This window comes from Vipera ursinii (genome assembly GCF_947247035.1).
Source record: "Vipera ursinii genome assembly, chromosome: 5".
Lineage (NCBI taxonomy): Eukaryota > Metazoa > Chordata > Lepidosauria > Squamata > Viperidae > Vipera > Vipera ursinii.
Window position 1 is genome coordinate 3,696,896 of NC_139518.1, and position 21,408 is coordinate 3,718,303.

The 21,408-nt window shown below is 46.5% G+C and overlaps 1 protein-coding gene across 1 annotated transcript in view; it reads left to right on the forward strand.

The window, feature by feature from the left end:
- LOC310641158 (DIS3-like exonuclease 2) overlaps positions 1–18,447 on the forward strand; it is a 90,748-nt gene extending 72,301 nt beyond the window's left edge. The window contains exons 6-12 of the mRNA XM_083363988.1: positions 2,676–2,859; positions 3,422–3,508; positions 4,399–4,546; positions 6,840–6,970; positions 8,320–8,424; positions 13,261–13,362; positions 18,119–18,447. Coding sequence (XP_083220114.1) covers positions 2,676–2,859; positions 3,422–3,508; positions 4,399–4,546; positions 6,840–6,970; positions 8,320–8,424; positions 13,261–13,362; positions 18,119–18,217 — 856 coding nt within the window. The 3' untranslated portion in view covers positions 18,218–18,447. The remainder of the gene's footprint in view (positions 1–2,675; positions 2,860–3,421; positions 3,509–4,398; positions 4,547–6,839; positions 6,971–8,319; positions 8,425–13,260; positions 13,363–18,118) is intronic.
- Positions 18,448–21,408: the final 2,961 nt, after the last annotated feature.

The window sequence follows — 21,408 nt, forward strand, 5'->3', positions numbered from 1 at the left end:
TTACATAGCATTAGCCTTGGGATATTTTACATATAAAGGAAAATACTGGAATAGAATAGAATAGAATAGAATAGAATAGAATAGAATAGAATAGAATAGAATAGAATAGAATAGAATAGAATAGAATAGAATAGAATAGAATAGAATAGAAAATATGGAATAGGATAGAATAGAATAGAATAGAATAGAATAGAATAGAATAGAATAGAATAGAATAGAATATAGAATATAGAATATAGAATATAGAATATAGAATGGAATAGAATATAGAATAGAATATAGAGAATAGAATAGAATAGAATAGAATAGAATAGAATAGAATAGAATAGAATAGAATAGAATAGAATAGAAAATATGGAATAGAATAGAATAGAAATAGAAATAGAAATTAGAATAGAATAGAATAGAAACAGAAATAGAAATAGAAATTAGAATAGAATAGAATAGAATAGAACAGAATAGAAATAAGAATAGAATAGAAATAAAGAAAAGGAATAGAATAGAATAGAATAAAATAGAATAGAATAGAATAGAACAGAACAGAATAGAATAGAACAGAATAGAAAATAGAAAAGATAGGATAGGATAGGATAGGATAGGATAGGATAGGATAGGATAGGATAGGATAGGATAGGATAGGATAGGATAGAGCTGGAAGGGACCATGGAGGTCTTCTACTACAGCCTCCTGCTACCATTTCAGACAAATGACTGTCCAGTCTCTTCTTAAAAACCTCCAGTGTTGGAGCATTCACAGCTTCTGGAGGCAAGGAGTTCCACTGGTTAATTGTTCTAACTGTCAGGAAATTCCTCCTTAGTTCTAGGTTACTTCTCTCCTTGATGAGTTTCCATCTGTTGCTTCTTGTCCTGCCTTCAGGCGCTTTGGAGAATAGCTTGACTCCCTCTTCTTTGGGGCAGCCCTTGAGAGATTGGATATTGTTGCCCAGGGCTGAAATGAGGAGGGTCCCTTGAGGCTGTCTGAGCTTGATTGTTGTTGTTTTTTTCCCCCAGAAGTTTCATTACCCAGACAAGGTAACAGAATTACCACTCCCTTCTAGCACTGCTGATGTTACCTGGTTTCAGAAATGAAACATCTGCAAGGAAACAGTCAAGCTCGGAAAATTTTACACGTCAGGAAAATGCAAAGTGCTCCAGAGAAATGCACGGATAATACTTTGCAAGGAGGCAGTAGTTAAGAGGATGTCCAGAACTGGTTCGGTTGTCTGAAAGCGATCCAGTTTTAAATGCCTGGACCGTATGGTCTGAACGTCTTCTACAAAAGACATCAAGTCAGGCTTTCAATGAAGTCCTCTCTCAAGGCTTCCTCCTCGCACGAAGGTGACTTGGTGGAGTATGCACCACTTAACAGAATAACAAAATAACAGAGCTGGACGGGACCTTGGAGGTCTTCTAGTCCAACCCCTTGCTCAGGCAGAAAAGCTATACCATTTCAGAGAAATGGCTGTCCAATTTCATTCGGAGAACCTCCAGTGGTGGGGCACCCACAACTTCTGGAGGCAAGGAGTTCCACTGATTAATTGTTCTCACTGTCAGGAAATTTCTCCTAAGTTGTTTCTCTCCTTGATGAGTTTCCATCCGTTGCTTCTTGTCCTACCTTCGGGCGCTTTGGAGAAGAGCTTGACTCCCTCTACTTTGGGGCAACCCCTGAGATATTGGAAGGCTGCTATCCTGTCACCCCTCGTCCTTCTCGTCATTAAAGGAGACAGACCCAACTCCAGCAACCGTTCCCTATATGTTTTAGCCTCCAGTCCCCTGAATGTCTTTGCTGCTCTTCTCTGCACTCTTTCTAGAGTCTCGACATCTTTTTGACATCGTGGTGACCCAAACTGGATGCAGCATTCCAGGTGTGGCCTTACCAAGGCCTTGTAAAGTGCTATTAAGACTTCACGTGGATCCTGATTCTATCCTTCTGTTAATGCAGCCTAAGGGTTTATGTTAGACAGGTGAAATACGAGCACTTGCGAATTCCGTCAGAAACAACACGAGCAACCATGGAATGAGAAGCACGGGGCCACGAGCAGTTCCTCATCAGGTGTCTGTCGTCAGATGACGTGGCTGTAGACGTCAGACTGGAATGGGAAGGTGTCACCTGTAAACCACAGTCTGTTCTGCCGGCAGCCTTAGCCTTTAAGCCCAGCGTGCAGCCCTTCATTCAGCTGACTCCTTTGAATAGAATAGAAGCTGGAAGGGACCCTGGAGGTCTTCTAGTCCAGCCCCCTGCTCGACCAGGAGAGCCTATATGCCAAGCCTGAAGACTTGGCTATTTGAACTTGCCGGCCTGGACTGAGGGTTTGGGATTTTAGATCTTAAATTTTAAAAATTTTAAATTTTAGAATGTGTTTATTGTTTAGGGCTATTTGATTTAATCTTATTTTAATTTTTATACAGTATATGTTGCTTATAGTGTTTTAATCGCCCTGTACACCGCCCCGAGTCCCTTCAGAGAGGGGCGGTATATAAATCCAAATAAATAAATAAATAAATAAATAAATAAATAAATAAATAAATAAATAAATAAATAAATAAATAAATAAATTTAAGAGAAGGGATTGTCTAGTCTCCTGTCGGCCCAGAATTCCAAGTCACTTGAATTCCTGCAGGACATCCTCCTGCAGCCCATCATCCACGTCTTTGCTGTTTCCCTGCTTGCACCAGGCTGGTGGAAGAATTTATGCTGCTGGCAAACATGGCGGTGGCCCATCGGATTTACCGCTCCTTTCCCACCAAAGCCCTCCTGCGCCGGCATCCCCCGCCCCAAAGCAAGATGCTCCACGACCTCATGGCCTTTTGCAACCAGATGGGCCTGGAGATCGAGTGCACCAGTGCCGGGGCCCTACACGTGAGTAAAAGCAGGAGCCGGAGGGGAGAAAAGCTTATTTTCAAAGGGGGGAAGAGTCAGATGGGCTTGCCCTGCATTCAGCAAAGGTTTGGGCTTGGAAGAGGAGGAGGAGGAGGAGGGGGAGGAGGAGGAGGAGGAGGACTCTGTGGGATCCTTGGTGCACTCTGAGTTGGGTGGTTTTCTTGCAGACGTTTCATTGTCCAACTAGGTAACATCATCGGGGGTAGAGGAGAAGGAGAAAGCTCTCTGGAGCTTAGTTGTTTTCTTACAGGTGTTTCATTACCCATCCTTAGGGCTACGTCCTAGCCTAAGGCAGGACTAGAACTCACCACCGCCTGGTGATTGGCCCAAAGTCACTCAGCCAACTTTCATGGCTAAGGCAGAACTAGAACTCACTGCCTCCTGGTGTTTGGCCCAAAGTCACCCCACCAGCTTCCATGGCTAAGGTGGGACTACAACTCCCTGTCTCCTGGTTTCTAGACCAACACCAGCGGGGCAATGCGCAATCAGAAGCAATCTTGGTTTCCCTCTTAGCGCCTGCGTCTGTTTCTCTCTCTTCCAGAAAAGCCTGAATGAAACCTTTGGGAATGACCAATACAGCGAAGCGAGGAAGGAAGTGCTGACTCACATGTTCTCTCGTCCCATGCAGGTAGGAAGGAGGGTCGTTTTATTTTATTTGATTTTATTTAAATTTATTTGATTTTATTTACATTTATTTTATTTCATTTAAAATTATTTTTATTTGTTCTATTTAAATTTATTTGATTTTATTTATCGAATTTATTTTATTAAATTTTAAATTTATTTATTCAATTTATTTTATTGATTCGCTTCAAATTTATTTTATATTCATTCAATTAAATTTTTCTTTATTGACTCAGTTCAAGTTTATTTTATTGATTCAGTTCAAATTTATTCATTCAATTAAATTTTATTTTATTGATTCAGTTCAAATTTACTTTATTGATTCAGTTCATATTTATTTTATTTTATTCATTCAATTAAATTTTATTTTATTGATTCAGTTCAACTTTATTTTATTGATTCAGTTCAAATTTATTTTATTTTATTCATTCAATTTTACTTTATTGATTCAGTTCAAGTTTATGTTATTGATTCAGTTCAACTTTATTGATTCAGTTCAAATTTACTTTATTGATTCAGTTGATATTTTATTTTATTCATTCAATTCAATTTCATTTTATTGATTCAATTCAAACTTATTTTATTGATTCCATTTAAAATTATTTTCTTTTATTTAATACATTTGCCACCCATCTTGCCCTCAAGGCTTAACTGGCTTACAGGAGGTTCCTGATTTATATTAAAGTCTAAAGCGGGGGAGGGAGGGGAAATCCACCCTCATCAAATGTAGTCCTGCTCTTCCCAAAACTTTGCAGCTTCTTTATTTATTTATTTATTTATTTATTTTATTACATTTATATACCGCCCTTTCCCCGTCAGCCATGCCAGAAAGGCCTCCATCTTCCTTCCCGGCCTGGTTGGTGTTAGCTTCTGATGTGTCCCCCGTCTTTGCAGATGGCGGTCTATTTCTGCACCGGCATGCTGGAGGACGAGGCTCTCTTCCGGCACTATGCCCTCAATGTGCCTCTGTACACTCACTTTACGTCGCCCATCCGCCGGTTCCCGGACATTGTGGTGCACCGGCTGCTCTCAGCTTCCCTGGGTGAGTTTATTCAGGATGAAGGGTGGACTGCCTACCCGGTTGCATCTAAAAAAGGATAAGGCAGGGCAGGGGTAGGCAACCTTGGCTCTTTTGTGACTCGTGACTTCAACTCCCAGAATTCCTCAGCCAGCATGAGGGAAACTTTGGCCCCTTCATGACTTGTGGACTTCAACTCCCAGAATTCCTCAGCCAGCATGGCTCAGCTTGGCAAACTCTCCCTTTCCCCTCAGCGTGGCTGGCTCAGGAATTCTGGGAATTGAAGTCCACAAATCTTACTAAACCAGGGTAGGCAACCTTGGCTCTTTTATGACTTGTGGACTTCAACTCCCAGAATTCCTCAGCCAGCATGGCTCAGCTTGGCAAACTCTCCCTTTCCCTTTAGCGTGGCTGGCTCAGGAATTCTGGGAGTTGAAGTCCACAAATCTTACTAAACCAGGGGTAGGCAACCTTGGCTCTTTTATGACTTGTGGACTTCAACTCCCAGAATTCCTCAGCCAGCATGGAGGAAACTTTGGCCCCTTCATGACTTGTGGACTTCAACTCCCAGAATTCCTCAGCCAGCATGGCTCAGCTTGGGTAACTCTCCCTTTCCCCTCAGCGTGGCTGGCTCAGGAATTCTGGGAGTTGAAGTCCACAAATCTTACTAAACCAGGGGTAGGCAACCTTGGCTCTTTTATGACTTGTGGACTTCAACTCCCAGAATTCCTAAGCCAGCATGGCTCAGCTTGGGGAACCCTCCCTTTCCCCTCAGCGTGGCTGGCTCAGGAATTGTGGGAGTTGAAGTCCACAAATCTTACTAAACCAGGGGTAGGCAACCTTGGCTCTTTTATGACTTGTGGACTTCAACTCCCAGAATTCCTGAGCCAGCATGGCTCAGCTTGGGGAACCCTCCCTTTCCCCTCAGCGTGGCTGGCTCAGGAATTCTGGGAGTTGAAGTCCACGAGTCATAAAAGAGCCAAGATTGCCTACCCCTGGACCAGGGGTATCCAGCCTTGGCCATGTTACGATCTGTGGACTTCAACTCCCAGAATTCCCCAGCCAGCATGGTCTTAAAGTTGCCAAGGTTGGACACTGGTAGGGCAGAGCGTCCTTCCTCAATGCAATGCCCTCCAGGTGGTCCCAGACTACAGTACCCATCATTCTTAGCCCGCCTTTGGGGAAGTCTAGTCGAGGGAAATTTGGGCACCGGATCTTCATTTCTGCCTAGTAAGAGCATAAAGATCCTGATGGTGTGACTGGATAAGTTGCCAGATTCATTCATTCACTCATTCACTCATTCCGTACATCCATCCATGCATCTTTATTATTTTTACAAATAATTCCAGGTGGCGAACATATCCAGCACACCTTCCTCTTTCTCTTTTTCCCACAACAACCCTCTGAGGTAGGTTGGGCTGAGAGAGAGAGGGACAGAGGCTTGCCCAAAGTCACTGAGCTGGCTTTCATGCCTAAGGGGGGACTAGAACTCACCGTCTCCTGCTGATTGGCCCAAAGTCACCCAGCCGGCTTTCATATCTAAGGCAGGACTAGAACTCCCAGTCTCCTGCTGATTGGCCCAAAGTCACCCAGCCGACTCTCGTACTTAAGGGGAGACTAGAACTTCCTGTCTCCTGGTGATTGGCCCAAAGTCACCCAGCCGGCTTTCCTGCCTAAGGCGGAACTATAACTCACCGTCTCCTGGTGACTGGTCCAAAGTCACCCAGCCGGCTTTGATGCCTATGGGGGAACTACAACTCACCGTCTCCTGGTGATTGGCCCAAAGTCATCCAGCCAGCTTTCCTGCCTAAGGCGGAACTAGAACTCACCACCTCCTGGTGATTGGTCCAAACTCACCCAGCTGGCTTTCGTGCCTAAGGTGATTGGTCCAAAGTCACCCAACCTACTTTCATGCCTAAGGCAGGACTAGAACTCCCCGTCTCCAAGTGATTGGCCCAAAGTCATCCAACCGACTCTCATGCCTAAGGCAGGACTAGAACTCCCCATCTCCAGGTGAATGGCCCAAAGTCATCCAACCAACTCTCATGCCTAAGGCAGGACTAGAACTCCCCGTCTCCTGATTTCTAGCCCAACGCTTTAATCACTGCTCCAAACTGACTCTCCCTGCATGTTCCTTTTCCCGGCCAATCAAAAACCGCTCTCTTGCTTTGCGCAAGATGCCGCGGTCAGGTTCTTTCCGTAGCGCACGGAAGGAGGGGAGGCTCTGCTCCGTACTTACCGCCCCACGGAAATGAGGGGGAGGGGGAGCAGGTCTCTCCCCCAGGCGGCTTCCAACCGGAAGGTGTCTCTTTTCAAGGGCTGGCTCCTGCCCCACAGATGGAGGCGGCCGAGATGCAGAAGCAGGCGGAGCACTGCAACGATCGCAAGATGGCTTCCAAGCGGGTGCAGGAACTCAGCGTCGATCTCTTCTTCGGCGTGTTTGTCAAGGTCAGGGGGCCATTCGGGGCCCCGGAGGGGAGGGGGTGGGGTGGGCTCTAAAAACCGGCTGGGTGTTGTGTTTGTGTAGCCCCGCTCTGTTGGAAGAAACATCGCAATTTTCTTCCTTTCAGTCCTCGATTTACGACCGCAATGGAGCCCCACGTTTCCCTCGCCAAGCGAGACGTTTGTTAAGATGGGTTTTGCCACCTTTCTCGCCACCGTCGTTAAGCGAATCACTGCAGTTCTTAAGTTAGCAACACAGTTTTTACGTGAAGCGGCCTTCCCCATCGTTTGTCAGAAGGTCACAGAAAGGGGTATCACGTGACCCCGGGAGGCTGCGACCGTCATAAATACGAGCCAGTTGCCAAGCGTTGTGAATTTTGATCACGCGACCGCGGGGATGTTGCAGTGGTCGTAAGTGTGAGTAAAGGTTGTAAGTCACTTGCAACTTCGAATGGCCACTAAATAAATGAATCTAAACCGAGGACTCCCTGTATAGCAGAGTTTCTCAATGTAGCAACTTTTTAAGATGTGTGGGGTTCAAATCTAGCCATGCTTACTGAGGAATGCTGGGAGTTGAAGTCCAGACAACCTGGATTTGGAACGCTGGGAGTTGAAGTCCACACTTCTTCAAAGATGGCAAATGGAAAAACACTGATCCGAAAATGTGCCACAGGGGCGTTTTTTTCAATGAATATATCAAAACAGGTAGTCCTCGACTTACAACGGTCCATTTAGTGACCGCTCGAAGTTACAACGGCACTGAAAAATGGGACTTAGGACCGTTTTTCACCCTTAACAACTGACCCGCCGCCCCCATGGTTTACGTAATCAAAATCCAGACGCCTGGCAACTGACTCATATTTATGACGGTGGCCATGTCCTGGGTGTGTGTGTGTTACGTGATCCCCTTTTGCGACCTTCAAGGGGGGGAAGCGGGATCCACTTAACAACTGGGCTACTAACTTCACAACTACAGTGATTCACGTAACCACTGTGGCAGGAAAAGATGTAAAAACGAGGCAAAACTCAACGGATGTTTCACTTAGCCACATAAACTGGCGGGGTTCCATTGTGGTCGTAACTTGAGGACCACTTGTAAAAGCAAGAAACCTCCAACTCTGATCTAAGGCCTTTGAAAATCTGTTCTTTCCTGGACAGTTCTGTGGATCTGCTCTCCTCCTGACTCAACCAGAGTTCAAATCAAGCCTTTCTCTTCTCTCTAAGCTTTACTTAAAGGCTTGGATGGGAACCTGGGTTCGAATCTCTGTGCGGAACGAAGGGGCTGCTCCCTTTTGCTCATCCCTCCCTCCCTCCTTTCCTGCCCAACCCCCCCCTCCCAATGTTGTCTCTTGCAGGAGTGTGGACCGCTGGAATCGGAGGCCATGGTGATGGGTGTCCTCAGCGAGGCCTTTGACGTCCTGGTGCTGCGATTCGGAGTCCAGAAGCGCATTTATTGCAACGTGAGCCCACGCGATTCCCCCTTCCCCCCCCCAGGTGGCGGGATGGGTGTGAGAGTGAGCCAGGCAATCCGTTTACATTTTTAGTAAAACCCAACCAGACCAAACTGGACAGAGCCAGGGAACCTAGGAAATAAAAGATTCGGTTGGGGGCTGTGCAGAATGAATAAATCGATGGGGGGGGGAAATGGGGGGGAGTATTTTTTTTGAAAAGGTTATCAAAAAAAACCCCCCAACAACAACATAAAATAAATGAATAAAATTCCCCAAATGCATCTCTCTGGGACAGGCAAATAGATAGCGGATCAGAATAGCCATAGCAGACTTATATTCCTATATCAGGGGTTTGCAAACTTGGCCCTTTTATGACTTGTGGACTTCAACTCCCAGAATTCCTCAGCCAGGCACGTGTGCCTGGCTGAGGAATTCTGGGAGTTGAAGTCCACAAGTCATAAAAGGGCCAGATTTGAAGACCCCTGACCTATAGGATAGTTGCAGTGTCCAGAAAATAAACCCCAGTTAAGATCCTCAGCCAGACTTAGGCATTTAGTACCGTATTTCCCCAAATATAAGCTCTAACCGGAAGATAAGCCCCAGTGCGTCTTTTGGAGCAAAAATTAATATTAAGACCCAGGTCTTATTTTCGGGGAAAGACGGTTAGCAACTGTGGCAAGAACGGTTGTAAAAATGGAGCAAAGCTCGCTTAACAGCTGTCACGCTTAGCGACGGAAACGTGAGGCTCAGTTGAGGTCGTAAGTCGAGGACTACCTGCTGTTGAAAGAAAAATCTTCATCGGGGTCCAGTCCAAGCCGGGAATAAACAAACATGGAGACTGCTTTGGGAAGAAGGTTGCAGTTTATCGAAGAGGAGAGCCAGAGAGAAAGATGGCTCTGGAAAAACTGACCGCATGGAGCTGGGAGTGGTCGGTTTTTATACCTTCTGGGGCTCCTGAGGTTGTTTCCTGTTCCTGTTTGAGGCTTTGTATTTCCTGTGTCGCGTACTTTGACCTGAGTCTGAGTGTGCCCCTTTGGCATCTGTGGGTCAATCCTATTATGTCCTGTCTTAAGAGTTTGGGTGGGGTATGTAGACTTTAGGTGTCTTTGTCTTCCTAATTTCATCAGCTTCTAGCTGGAAGCCTCCAACCATCCTGAATGGATTATTTACATCTGCATTTCTAAAAGCTGCTTTCTGCTGTGTTGTCTGGCTGTGTGTGTGCGTGGAGAGCTTTCTGCCTTTTTTAAAAGATCTTCTCCATTATTCCTTTGGGGAAATATATTCTGCCTTTTTAATATCCCCCCCAAATATTTCTTCCTCTGGATTCTTCCCGCTCTGCCTTGCCCTGTCGCAGTGGCTGGTCTCGTGCCATCGCAAGCCAGTTCAGGACCCCATCCTGGGGGAGGGAAAGGAGAGTTGAGGGCTCCCACCCACCTGCTTTGTTCCCTCCCTGCCTTGTCTTCTTCTGCTTGGGGACGCCGGGCTGGTACCGGCTGCATCTCCATCTGCGCCTCGCAGAGTTCAAGACCATTATCCCTTCCCAGCACGGTCATTAAAGCGGAGCCGATAGTGCCAAGCAGGCACTTCTGCCTTCCGAACGATCGAGCAGGGAGATGTTGCAATGCATTTCCACTGTCGCAAACAGGACTCGGCGGCATCTGTCGGCCCCCTCCATCTGGGGCGGACAGAGGGCCGTGCCGCTCTCTGGTGGGTACGAGACGGGGAAGGAGCCGGGGAGGGATGCTAGGCTGTTTTTTTTATTTCCCTTTTTCTTTTGAAGACGTCTAAATAAAGGTGGTTTCCCCCCCCCCTTACCAATCACAGCTGAGCCCAAAACTTCTGTCGCTTAGTGGGATGCTGGTTCGGTGAGTTTTGCCCCAATATACGACTTTTCGTTTGGGCAGAGAGAGAAGGACTGTGTTGTGATTCAGGTTCAGCCTGTGGGTTCGGCAGTTGGGTCGGACGACTCAGAGGAGGAGGAGGGGGGTGTTGAAGAGCTTGCTGATGATGGCCTTGAGGCTCCGCAGAGCCCTCAGCCAGGCCCCTCCCACCTGGTCACGAGGGAGACCCAGCTGTGTGAGCCTGACAGCGTGGATGAAGATGACCCACAGCTGGCCCTGTTCAAGGATGCCCGACGCAGGAGGCAGTCAATCAGGAGTAAACAGAGGAAGGCAATGGGGCACCTCGGAAGGAGGCAGAGAGAAGCCACGCCCTGAACTGTATAAAAGGGGAATGTGTGGGAGGGCTGGTTTGCTGAAGGCAACCGCTTGAATAGTTCATGTTTCATAGCTCCTGTTTCATGGTTGGTGTCTTGTTTTGCTCTGTTTTATGTTAATAAATTTGGCAGGCATAATTCCAGCCTCTTGCCGTTTGTAAAGGGGTTGTCCCTGCTTTTTCTGCAGGGCCGGTAGCAGGCTGGTACAGAACAGACCGGGCCAAAGTCACCCAGTTGGCTTTCATGCCAAAGGCAGAAGTAGAACTCACCGTCTCCTTGTTAGGTGCTCTGGGCCACTTTCCTTCGTGACCAGAGGCAAGCTTGCCTGACCAATAACCAGCCAAGACACAGTGAAGGCCTTTGGATTCGTTTATTGCAATAAGCGGGGAGAGAAGCTATATTGCACGATCACTTCCCCCCAAAGGTTCCTGTGGCTTCGACACCTTCTATCATTTCATCTCTGTTAGTGAGAATTAAATCCAATATGGCTAATCCCCTAGTTCCCTTCTCTACTTTTTGGGAGAGAAAGTTGTCTGCTAGGTTTGTCAGGAATCTGTTTGATCTTCCACTTGGTGCAGAGTTTGTCTCCCAGTTGATATCAGGGTAATTAAAGTCCCCCATTACTATTGTGATGCGCTTCCTACATACCTTAGTTAACTGACTAGCAAAAAGTTCATCTATTTCTTCTGCTTGGTTGGGCGGCCTATAGTGTATACACCTATGGCAATGTCATTTTTCCCCCTTTTATATTGACCCAAATACATTCAAGTTTACAGTTTTCATCGTTGTGCTCTATTTCTGTAGAGATAAAGTTATTTCTTATATAGAGAGCAACTCCACCTCCTCTTTTGTGTAGTCTATTTCTTTTAAATAATTTAAATCCCTCTAGCTGTGTGTTCCATTTGTGGGTTTCGTCCCACCATGTTTCCGTAATGGCAACAATATCATATCCGCCCTCATTTACCTGAATTTCTATTTCATATCAATGGAACGATAATTTAATCAAAAATGTAATGCAACAAAGTTTGTTCAATTATCTGTACTGTATTCTATGAAATGTTATAGCCAAATAATCAGAAAAAGGAAGCGCAACTTGCTCAGGTTGATCTCAGTTGGCTTTCCTTCATCTGATTGTAGCCAATCAGCACGGGTGTTTAGAGAGCCAATCAGGTGCCATCTAGTTTTGGCAATGAGCCAATCAGATCACGGTAGGATCCGGTTGTTGATGTTGTGTATTGAAGCTGAGAGGAGGACTTTTGTCAGTGTGTTACGACTTCGCTAATCAAATCGGTTGGGGGTTTGTAATAATAATACTAAAGTTGGAAGGTACCTTGGAGGTCATCTAGTCCAACCCCCTGCTCAGGCAGGAAGCCCTATACCATTTCGGACAAATGGCTGTCTGGTCTCTTCTTAAAAACTTCCAGTGTTGGAGCATTCACAGCTTCTTGAGGCAGGTTGTTAATAATAATAATAATGATGATGATGATGATGATGATGATGATGATGATGTTGGAAGGGACCTTGGAGGTCATCTAGTCCAACCCCTTGCTCAGGCAGGAAACCCTATACCATTTCGGACAAATGGCTGTCCGGTCTCTTCTTAAAAACTTCCAGTGTTGGAGCATTCACAGCTTCTTAAGGCAGGTTGTTAATAATAATGATGATGATGATGATGATGATGATGATGTTGGAAGGGACCTTGGAGGTCATCTAGTCCAACCCCCTGCTCAGGCAGGAAGCCCTATACCATTTCGGACAAATGGCTGTCCGGTCTCTTCTTAAAAACTTCCAGTGTTGGAGCATTCACAGCTTCTTGAGGCAGGTTGTTAATAATAATAATAATGATGATGATGATGATGATGATGATGATGATGTTGGAAGGGACCTTGGAGGTCATCTAGTCCAACCCCCTGCTCAGGCAGGAAGCCCTATACCATTTCGGACAAATGGCTGTCTGGTCTCTTCTTAAAAACTTCCAGTGTTGGAGCATTCACAGTTTCTTGAGGCAGGTTGTTAATAATAATAATAATAATGATGATGATGATGATGATGATGATGATGATGATGTTGGAAGGGACCTTGGAGGTCATCTAGTCCAAACCCCTTGCTCAGGCAGGAAATTCTATACCATTTCAGACAAATGGCAGGCCAGTCTCTTCTTAAAAACTTCCAGTGTTGGAGCATTCACCACTTCTGGATTCAAGCTGTTCCACTGGTTAATTGTTCTAACTCACAGAATGTTTCTCCTTAGTTCTAGGTTGCTTCTCTCCTTGACTAGTTTCCATCTGTTGATTAAAGCCATGGTGCAAAGAGTGGACCGGTCACCCAGAAAGCCACATAAAACAGCATTATTAAGCGAACAAGGCTGCAGTCCTAAAGAAATTAGAAGAAGTAAAACGGGTAGAAACTTAAAATGCCAAAGGTGGCATTTCTAACTGTACGCTTTTCCCAAAAGGTTTCCACAATTTTGGCCACTACTATATTTTTATTTTTATTTTTTTTTAAAAGGTGGGTTGAAAAGGCCTTCTGTACGTGGGTATCTAGCATTCGGAGGGGGGGTTTCCTCATAGCTTGGTATCCCTCTGCATCCTCCCCCCCCCCCGTTGACCCCATCTTCCACTGTCTTGCAGGCTCTGCCCTTGGTGGGATTCCAGTTTCAAAAAGTGGGCAAAAAGCCACAGCTGTCGTTGGTGTGGGAACCGCACAGCCCGGACCAGGACGCCCCACGGCAGGTAAGGTTGGCCCTAGCCCACTCTCCCCCCACCTCACCCCACTGCCCACCTGGATCTCCCGTCCTCAGCTTTGCCCTGCGCCAGCACTTGACGCCATCCGAAAACTACTGGCAGAGTTTCTTGGAGAACATGGTTTCCCGGGTCAGGCGACGCATCGATGCGAACTCGGCCGCCGAGCTTTGCTTCGAGGTCTTCCACCATCTCTGATTTTGGGCTCCTGGGCGAGATCCAGCTTTAACCACTGTGCCTCGCTGCCTCTGAGCCCGGCCTTTGCCCCTTTCCTCCCCCCCTGCCCCCCCGAAGCCCCTGGAGCTGCGTTTCTCTTTTAAGACGCAAGCGGTCCTCACTTTACGACCGTTTCTCACCCCAACAACCGCGGCAGCATCCCCCGCGGTCAGGCGGTCAAAAATTTTAGGTGCTTGGCAACTGGTGTGTCTTTAGGAGGGTTGCAGCATCCCGGGGCTCGGTGTGATCCCCTTTCGTGACCTTCTGATGAGCAAAGTCCAAGGGGGGGGGAGGCGGGTTCACTTAACAACCGAGTGATTCGCTGAACAGCGGTAGCCAAAAAGGTGCTAAAACGGGTCAGACCTCATTTAGCAGCTGTCTTGTTTAATAACGGATGTTTTGGGGCTCAATTGTGGCTGTAATTTTAAGGACTACGCCTAGGTGGACTTCAGCTCCCAGAATTCCCCAGCCAGCATAGCTGGCTGGGGAATTCTGGGAGTTGAAGTCCACCTCTCTTAAAGTTGCCCAGCTCGAGAAGCTCTGCTCTGGAGCCTTCCTTCTCCAACCCAGTACCCATAAGCCTTTCCCCAGCTCATGAATGCTTCATCCTCTTCGTTTGCACCCTCTCCGAATCTTCTCCCTCCTTGCCCCTTTGCAGCGCCATCTTGATTCAGCTGCCCCAACAGACAGTTTTGTCCTCTCCACTCCCCCCCCCCAAATTATTAATTATGATGTTGGATGCATTCAGCCAGGTTGACCTTCCCTGGGCTGGGGCATCACGTCTCTAGCCTCTACCATCACGTCTCTAGCCTGCAATAATAATAATAATAATAATAATAATAATAATAATAATAATAATAATAATAATAATAATAATAATAATAATAATAATAATAATAATAATTAATATTAATAATAATAATAATAATAATAATAATAATAATAATAATAATAATAATAATAATAATGAGGAGGAGGAGGAGGAGGAGGAATGCCAACTTTCTCATTTCATTATTTAATTAATTTGTATCCCGCCTTCATTATTTTTAAAATAAATGCAACAAGATAGCCTGCACACCTTACTTCCTCCGATTTTTCCCCAAAACAACAACCCTGTGAGGTGGGTTGGGTTGAGAGAGAAGGACTGGCTCAAAGTCCCCCAACCGGCTTTCTTGCCTAAGTCAGGACTAGAACTCACCGTCTCCTGGTGATTGGCCCAAAGTCACCCAGCTGGCTTTCCTGCCGAAGGCGGGACTAGAATTCACCATCTCCTGCTGATGAGCCCAAAGTCACCCAGACGGCTTTCTTGCCTCTAAGGCAGGACTTGAACTCACCGTCTCCTGCTGATTAGCCCAAAGTCACCCAGACGGCTTTCTTGCCTCTAAGGCAGGACTTGAACTCACCGTCTCCTGCTGATTAGCCCAAAGTCACCCAGCTGGCTTTCCTGCCGAAGGTGGGACTAGAACTCACCGTCTCCTGCTGATTGGCCCAAAGTCATCCAGACGGCTTTCTTGCCTCTAAGGCAGGACTTGAACTCACCGTCTCCTGCTGATTAGCCCAAAGTCACCCAGCTGGCTTTCCTGCCGAAGGTGGGACTAGAACTCACCGTCTCCTGCTGATTGGCCCAAAGTCATCCAGCTGGCTTTCTTGCCTAAGTCGGGACTAGAACTCACCGTCTCCTGCTGATTGGCCCAAAGTCACCCAGACGGCTTTCTTGCCTAAGTCGGGACTAGAACTCACCGTCTCCTGCTGATTGGCCCAAAGTCACCCAGACGGCTTTCTTGCTTCTAAGGCAGGACTAGAACTCACCGTCTCCCGCTTTCTAGCCTGGCGCTTTAACCACTCTCAGTTAAGGAGATCTGTCCGTGCCCTATTCTAGGCTGAGAATTCTACGGCCTGGACGTTGGCTCCCCTGCCTTTCCCCCGCTACCTAGGGGGTGAAGACTGTGGGCACTCTGCACATGTTCAGAGCCCTTTCCTCCATTCTTCATCCAGTTTAGGGCTAGGACCCAGGTGAAGGGCCGGGCCGGGTCTATCTGGGTTTGATAATTGGCCCAATGATAGCAGCCATTGGAGCTGGTTTCCTTGGCGCCTGCCACACATTAACCCAAGTGGCTGTAAAAACGACAAATATTGATATTTACCTGGAAAAGAATCGGAAATAATTAACCGAACTTGCAGTGTGTTTTTTTACAAAACAGCCGTCTGGACTTTGCCTCTTAACGCTGATTCCGAGAGGGCTAATTGGCACAGAAAGCTGAAACGATGCCAGGAAAAAAAGGCTGGCCCCATTTGCTCGCAACAGGAGAGGTTTTTATGCTTTGTAACTCAGGCAGTCCCCGACTTACAACGTGACGGTTCAAACTTACGACGACACTGGGGGGAAAAAGGGACTTATGACCTTTTCTCACAGTTACGACCATGGCAGCATCCCCACGGTCACGTGATTTACATCCGGATGCTTGGCAACTGACTCATATTTACGACCGGTCACAGCGTCCTGGAGTCATGCAATCCCCTTTTGCGGCCTTCTGACCAGCAAAATCAAAGGGGGAAGCTGGATTCCCTTAACGACCGTGTGTGACTAACGTAATAACTGCGACGATTCGCTGAACAACCGTGTCGAGAAAAGTCGCAAAAATGGGGCCAAACTCACTTAACAAACTTCTTGCTTAGCCACATAGGTTTTGGCCGTAAGTCGAGGACCTACCTGGACGAGCAGTCGGGATCGTTCACGTAAGCCGAGCGAGGGGGATTCAGGACAGATGAAAGCAAACCATCTTCCGATGGTTGCCCACTTAGATACAGCTATTCCTTGATTTACCGCCGTTGGAAAAAAACGGCGCTGGAAAAAAAAGTGACTTAAAATTTCTCTCGCTAAGCGAGACAGCTATGAATTTTGTCCCGTTTTACGACCTCTCTTGCCACAATCATTAAGCAAATCATTGCGGTTGTTAAAGTTAGTCACATGGTCGTTAAGCAAATCTGGCTTTCCCATTGACTTTGCTTGTCGGAATGCCGCGAAAGGAAAAGGAAGAAGAGCCGATTGAATGGAAGATAGAGCTGCTAGAAGAACTGCGGGGAAATTGGAGAGAAGGAGGGAGGCTGTTTAAGGAACATCAATGGACAGAGCCTTCTTCCAAAATGACTTTAAACAAATGGTCTTTCTTATTCCAAAGAACATACACGAAAACGGAAGAAAAATTACTTGAGGATTCAAATGCACTGACTCAGAAAGTGAGTTGGCAAAGAAAGAAAGCTAGAGTAAGGCTGAAGAAAATAGAGGGTTTTAACCCATCAGGTGGGATATTATGCTATTAATTAGATGTTCGAATATGGTGGAGAACAGATAATTTATTTATTTTATTTATTTTATTGGATTTATATACCGCCCTTTCCCGAAGGACTCAGGGCGGTTTACAGGGTATTTAAAACAAAAATCGATACAAAAGTTAAAAACAATTAAAAAAAGATTAAATCAAATCCCTGGAAAAAATTAAAAACCCCAATTAAAATTCTCAGCCTGGGCCGGAAAGCTCAAAGAGCCAGATCTTCAGGTCCCGGCGAAATGAACGAAGGTCGGGGGCAGTCCTAAACTCCGCGGGCAGCTGGTTCCAGAGGGCAGGCGCACCCACAGAGAAGGCCTTCCCCCTGGATGTTATCCGCCGGGAATAATTGCTAGAAATAGAAGTATTATCATAACTAGAAAGATAAGATTTATACCGTAATTAGAATATTAGATTTTGGTATGAGAAGGGAAACAGGAAAATGCTAAGAGGTTTGAACAAGGGAAGCTTTTGGTTAACCAAATGTAACCTAGTTTGGAATTATAAACAATAGAGCCATTTTGAACACTGATGGGAAATTAAAAAAAATTTAAAAAGCGAAAACAGGATACTGAGTGAACATGTGGACGTCAAGTGCAAATGCAATTAAAATATGTTTTGGTTAGGAAACATATTTTCAACTGACATTATTGATGTGGTTAGAAAAATGTAACAAAGAGGTTGATATTCAATTGTATATTTACTAATAACAGTAAGAATTGTATTTGCCTAGTGTGGGAAAACAGGTACGATCGGAAATAATTTGATGGTATAATGTTAGATCTAGACTGAAGAAGTTAATGTAGACCACTGAATTACTAATGGAACCAGACAACACATTGTTTATTAAGCATTTGGCTGTAAAACTAGAAAATTAATAAAATATTTATATAGAAAAAAGAAGGTCGCAAAAGGGGATCACATGACCCCCGGGGGACACTGCGACGGTCATAAATACGAGTCAGTTGCCAAGCGTCTTAATTTGGATCATGTGACCACGAGGGATGCTGCCACGGTCGTTAAGTGTGAAATTCATTCATAAGCCACTTCAGTCGGTCACTAAACAAATCATTGTCAGTCAAGGACTACCGGTAGCCAGTCAATAATAGATCTGCCTTTGGGGGCAAAATTCCGAGATTTGACCAGCGTTGCGTTTCAGAGATCGAACTGACCTTTGCTTGGCTTTTCTCTCTCTCCCGCTCAAGGTCATCACCATATTCGCCTTGGTGGACGTCGTTCTGCGAGTCGACAGCGGTGCCGTGAAGTACAGCGCGGTGCTGAAGAGGCCCGGTGGCGGAGAGTGAGCAGGCCTGGCTCCCGCTTACGAATCCTGCCCATTTGCCCCCAAACAGCTAATTTGGGCAGCCTCCAGACCTGAACTCCCTGGGGAAAAAAGAACAGAGATTTTTAATTTAATTGAATTTTTGCAGACGGGTTTTATTTGATCTCGGGGTTTTTAACAAATGGGGGAGGCGGTGGTAAAGCCAAGATGGCGGCCGCAGCCCTGCAAACCTCATGGCCCACATTAAAAGAAGGGGTTTTTCAAACTTGGCCCTTTTATGACTTGTGGACTTCAAGTCCCAGAATTCCTCAGCCAGGCACGCGTGCCTGGCTGAGGAATTCTGGGACTTGAAGTCCACAAGTCATAAAAGGGCCAAGTTTGAAGACCCCCGCAATAGGGCTTCGCTTGCGGATTGCGGCTGCCATCTTGATTTTTTTTTAAATTAGCCTTCTCCAGCAAGGAGTCACGAAGTGTAACCCAGCTCTCTTTCCATCTTCTTTGATGATTTTGGGGTTGTTGTTGTTTTTATTTGAATTTGTGCCGTGCCTAAGCAGCGTCTTCCTCCTTGTTGTATCTGGCCCGTGGGGTGCTCTGCGTCAGTGTAAACAATCTCTTACTCAGCTGTGTAGGGGCCGTGTTTCCCATGTAGCTTTCATCCGTGGCTCCTGCGTCTGCTGGCTAAATTGGAACTTGCAACCAGAAAGGAAGTGGTGACATCTGTGATGGAGTTGTGGGTCTCTTTTTCGGGGCCGCTGCTTCGCCTCTGCCAAAGCTGCAACTTTAAATCTGTTTTTTTTTTTTGCTCTAACCGCTGGGCAGATGTGTTTTGAGAATCTGTATAAGAAAGGACACCGTCTCGCCTTTGTTCTCCCCTCCCCGCCAGAAATTCTAAATAAAGAAAAACTGGAAAACTACAATGAAATAAATTTCTGGAATCCTTCCTAAAAATCTGTGTTCAGTTGTGGTTTCTCTTACGGCAGCTGGTGGGGGGGGGAATCTTCAGTCTTTGGATTACCAGCCGCAATTCCATTTTAGCACAGGCAGTCCTCGACTTACGACCGCGAGCCCAACATTTCTGTCGCTAAGTGAGACGCTGGTTAAGCGAGTTTTGCCCCGTTTTACGACTTTTCTTGCCACGGACGTTAAGCGAATCACTGCAATTGGGAACACGGTTGTTAAGTGAATGTGGCTTCCCCACTGACTTTTACTTTTCAGGAAGTCGCAAAAGGGGATCACAAGGCCCCGGGGGGGACAATGCAGCCGTCATAAACCCGAGTCAGTTGCCAAGGGTCTGAATTTTGATCACGTGACCACAGGGAGGCCGCCACAGTCGTAAGTGTGAAAAACGGTCGTAAGTCCCCTTTTTCAGTGATGTTGTAACTTTGAATGGTCACTAAACCAAAAGTTGTAAGCTGAGGACTACCTGGATTGGATTGGATTGGATTGGAGAGACTTTGAGAGGGAAGCATTACAGACAGCAATCCTTGAAGGAGGGCAAACTTTACAGATTGTCCTTGATTTATGACCGGTTGCTTAGTGACTGTACGAACTTATGACAGAACCTGTCCAGGGAAGCTCACCATTCTAGATCAAGGCTCTTCAAACTTGGCAACTTTTAAGACTTGTGGACTTCAACTCCCAGAATTCCTCAGCCAGCCCCACCCCCTTAAGCATAGCAAACTTGTAGCGTGGGTGGGGCTGAAAGCAGATAAGTGGCCAGAAAACCAGAAGCTTTCCTGGCTGCAGGTGGACATCAATTGGGGCTCTTTTGTGTCAGCCCCAACACTTAACTGCACGTAGTCAATCCCAATTCCTCCAACCGTTCTTCATATGTTTTAGCCTCCAGCCCCCTGATCATCTTTGCTCCTCTTCTCTGCACTCTTTCCAGAGTCTCAACATGTTTTGAAAATCGTGGTGGCCAAAACTGGATGCCGTATTCCAAGTGTGGCCTTACAAAGGCCTTGTAAAGCGGTATTAACACTTCACCTGATCTTGATTCTATCCCTCTGTTAATGCAGCCTAGCACTGTGTTGGCTTTTTTGGCAGCTGCAGCCCACGGCCGGCTCATATTTACGTGATTGTCCACTAGGACTCCGAGATCCCTCTCAATCAGGGTCAACCAATGTGAGGGCTGTGTGGTAGGACGGTGTGGGAAGAATCCAGAGAAAGAAATATTTATTTTTTATTTATTTAGTTAGATTTATATACCGCCCTTTCCCTGAGGACTCAGGGCGGTTTACAGGGAGTTAAAAAATCCAACATACAAAAATTAAAAACCGAATTAAAAAATATTAAATTAACCCTGTAGACTTAAAAACCCCAATTAAAATTTCTCCTCAGCCTGGGCCCGAAAGCTCAAAGAGCCAGGTCTTCAGGCCCCGGCGGAATGATCGGAGGTCAGGGCAGTCCTCAGCTCCACCGGCAGCTGGTTCCAGAGGGCAGGCGCCCCCACTGAGAAGGCCCTATCCCTGGGTGTCACCCGCCGGCAATCTCTCACCGGCGGAACCCTGAGCAGACCCTCCCTGTGGGAGCGCACTGGGCGAAGGGCGTTTGATGCCGGCAGCAGGTGTTCCCTCAAATAACCCGGACCCAGGCCATGTAGGGCTTTATAGGTGATAACCAGCACCTTGAATTTCACCCGGAGGGCAACCGGAAGCCAATGCAGCTCGCGGAGTAGAGGTGTTACATGGGAGTATCAGGAAACCCCCATTACAACTCGCGCGGCCGCATTCTGCACCAGTTGAAGCCTCCGAGTGGTCTTCAAGGGCAGCCCCATGTAGAGAGCGTTACAGTAGTCCAAACGGGAGGTCACAAGCGCATGAGTAACTGTGCGTAGGGCGTCCCGGTCCAGATAGGGACGCAACTGGCGCACCAGGCGAACCTGTGCAAAAGCCCCCCTGGTCACGGCTCCTATATGGTCTTCAAAATTGAGCCGTGAATCCAGGAGGACGCCCAAGTTGCGAGCCCTATCAACGGGGGGTAACACCTCACCCCCCATCATTAAGGATGGAATAACTTGGTTAACCCGAGACGCCGGTATGCACAGGGGAATCTCTCTCTCTCTCTCTCTCTCTCTCTCTCTCTCTCTCTCTCTCTCTCTCTCTCTCTCTCTCTCACACACACACACACACACACACACACACACCAGCCATACAACTCAGCAGCTTTTAGAAATGAAGATGTAAATAATCCATTCAGGATGGTTGGAGGCTT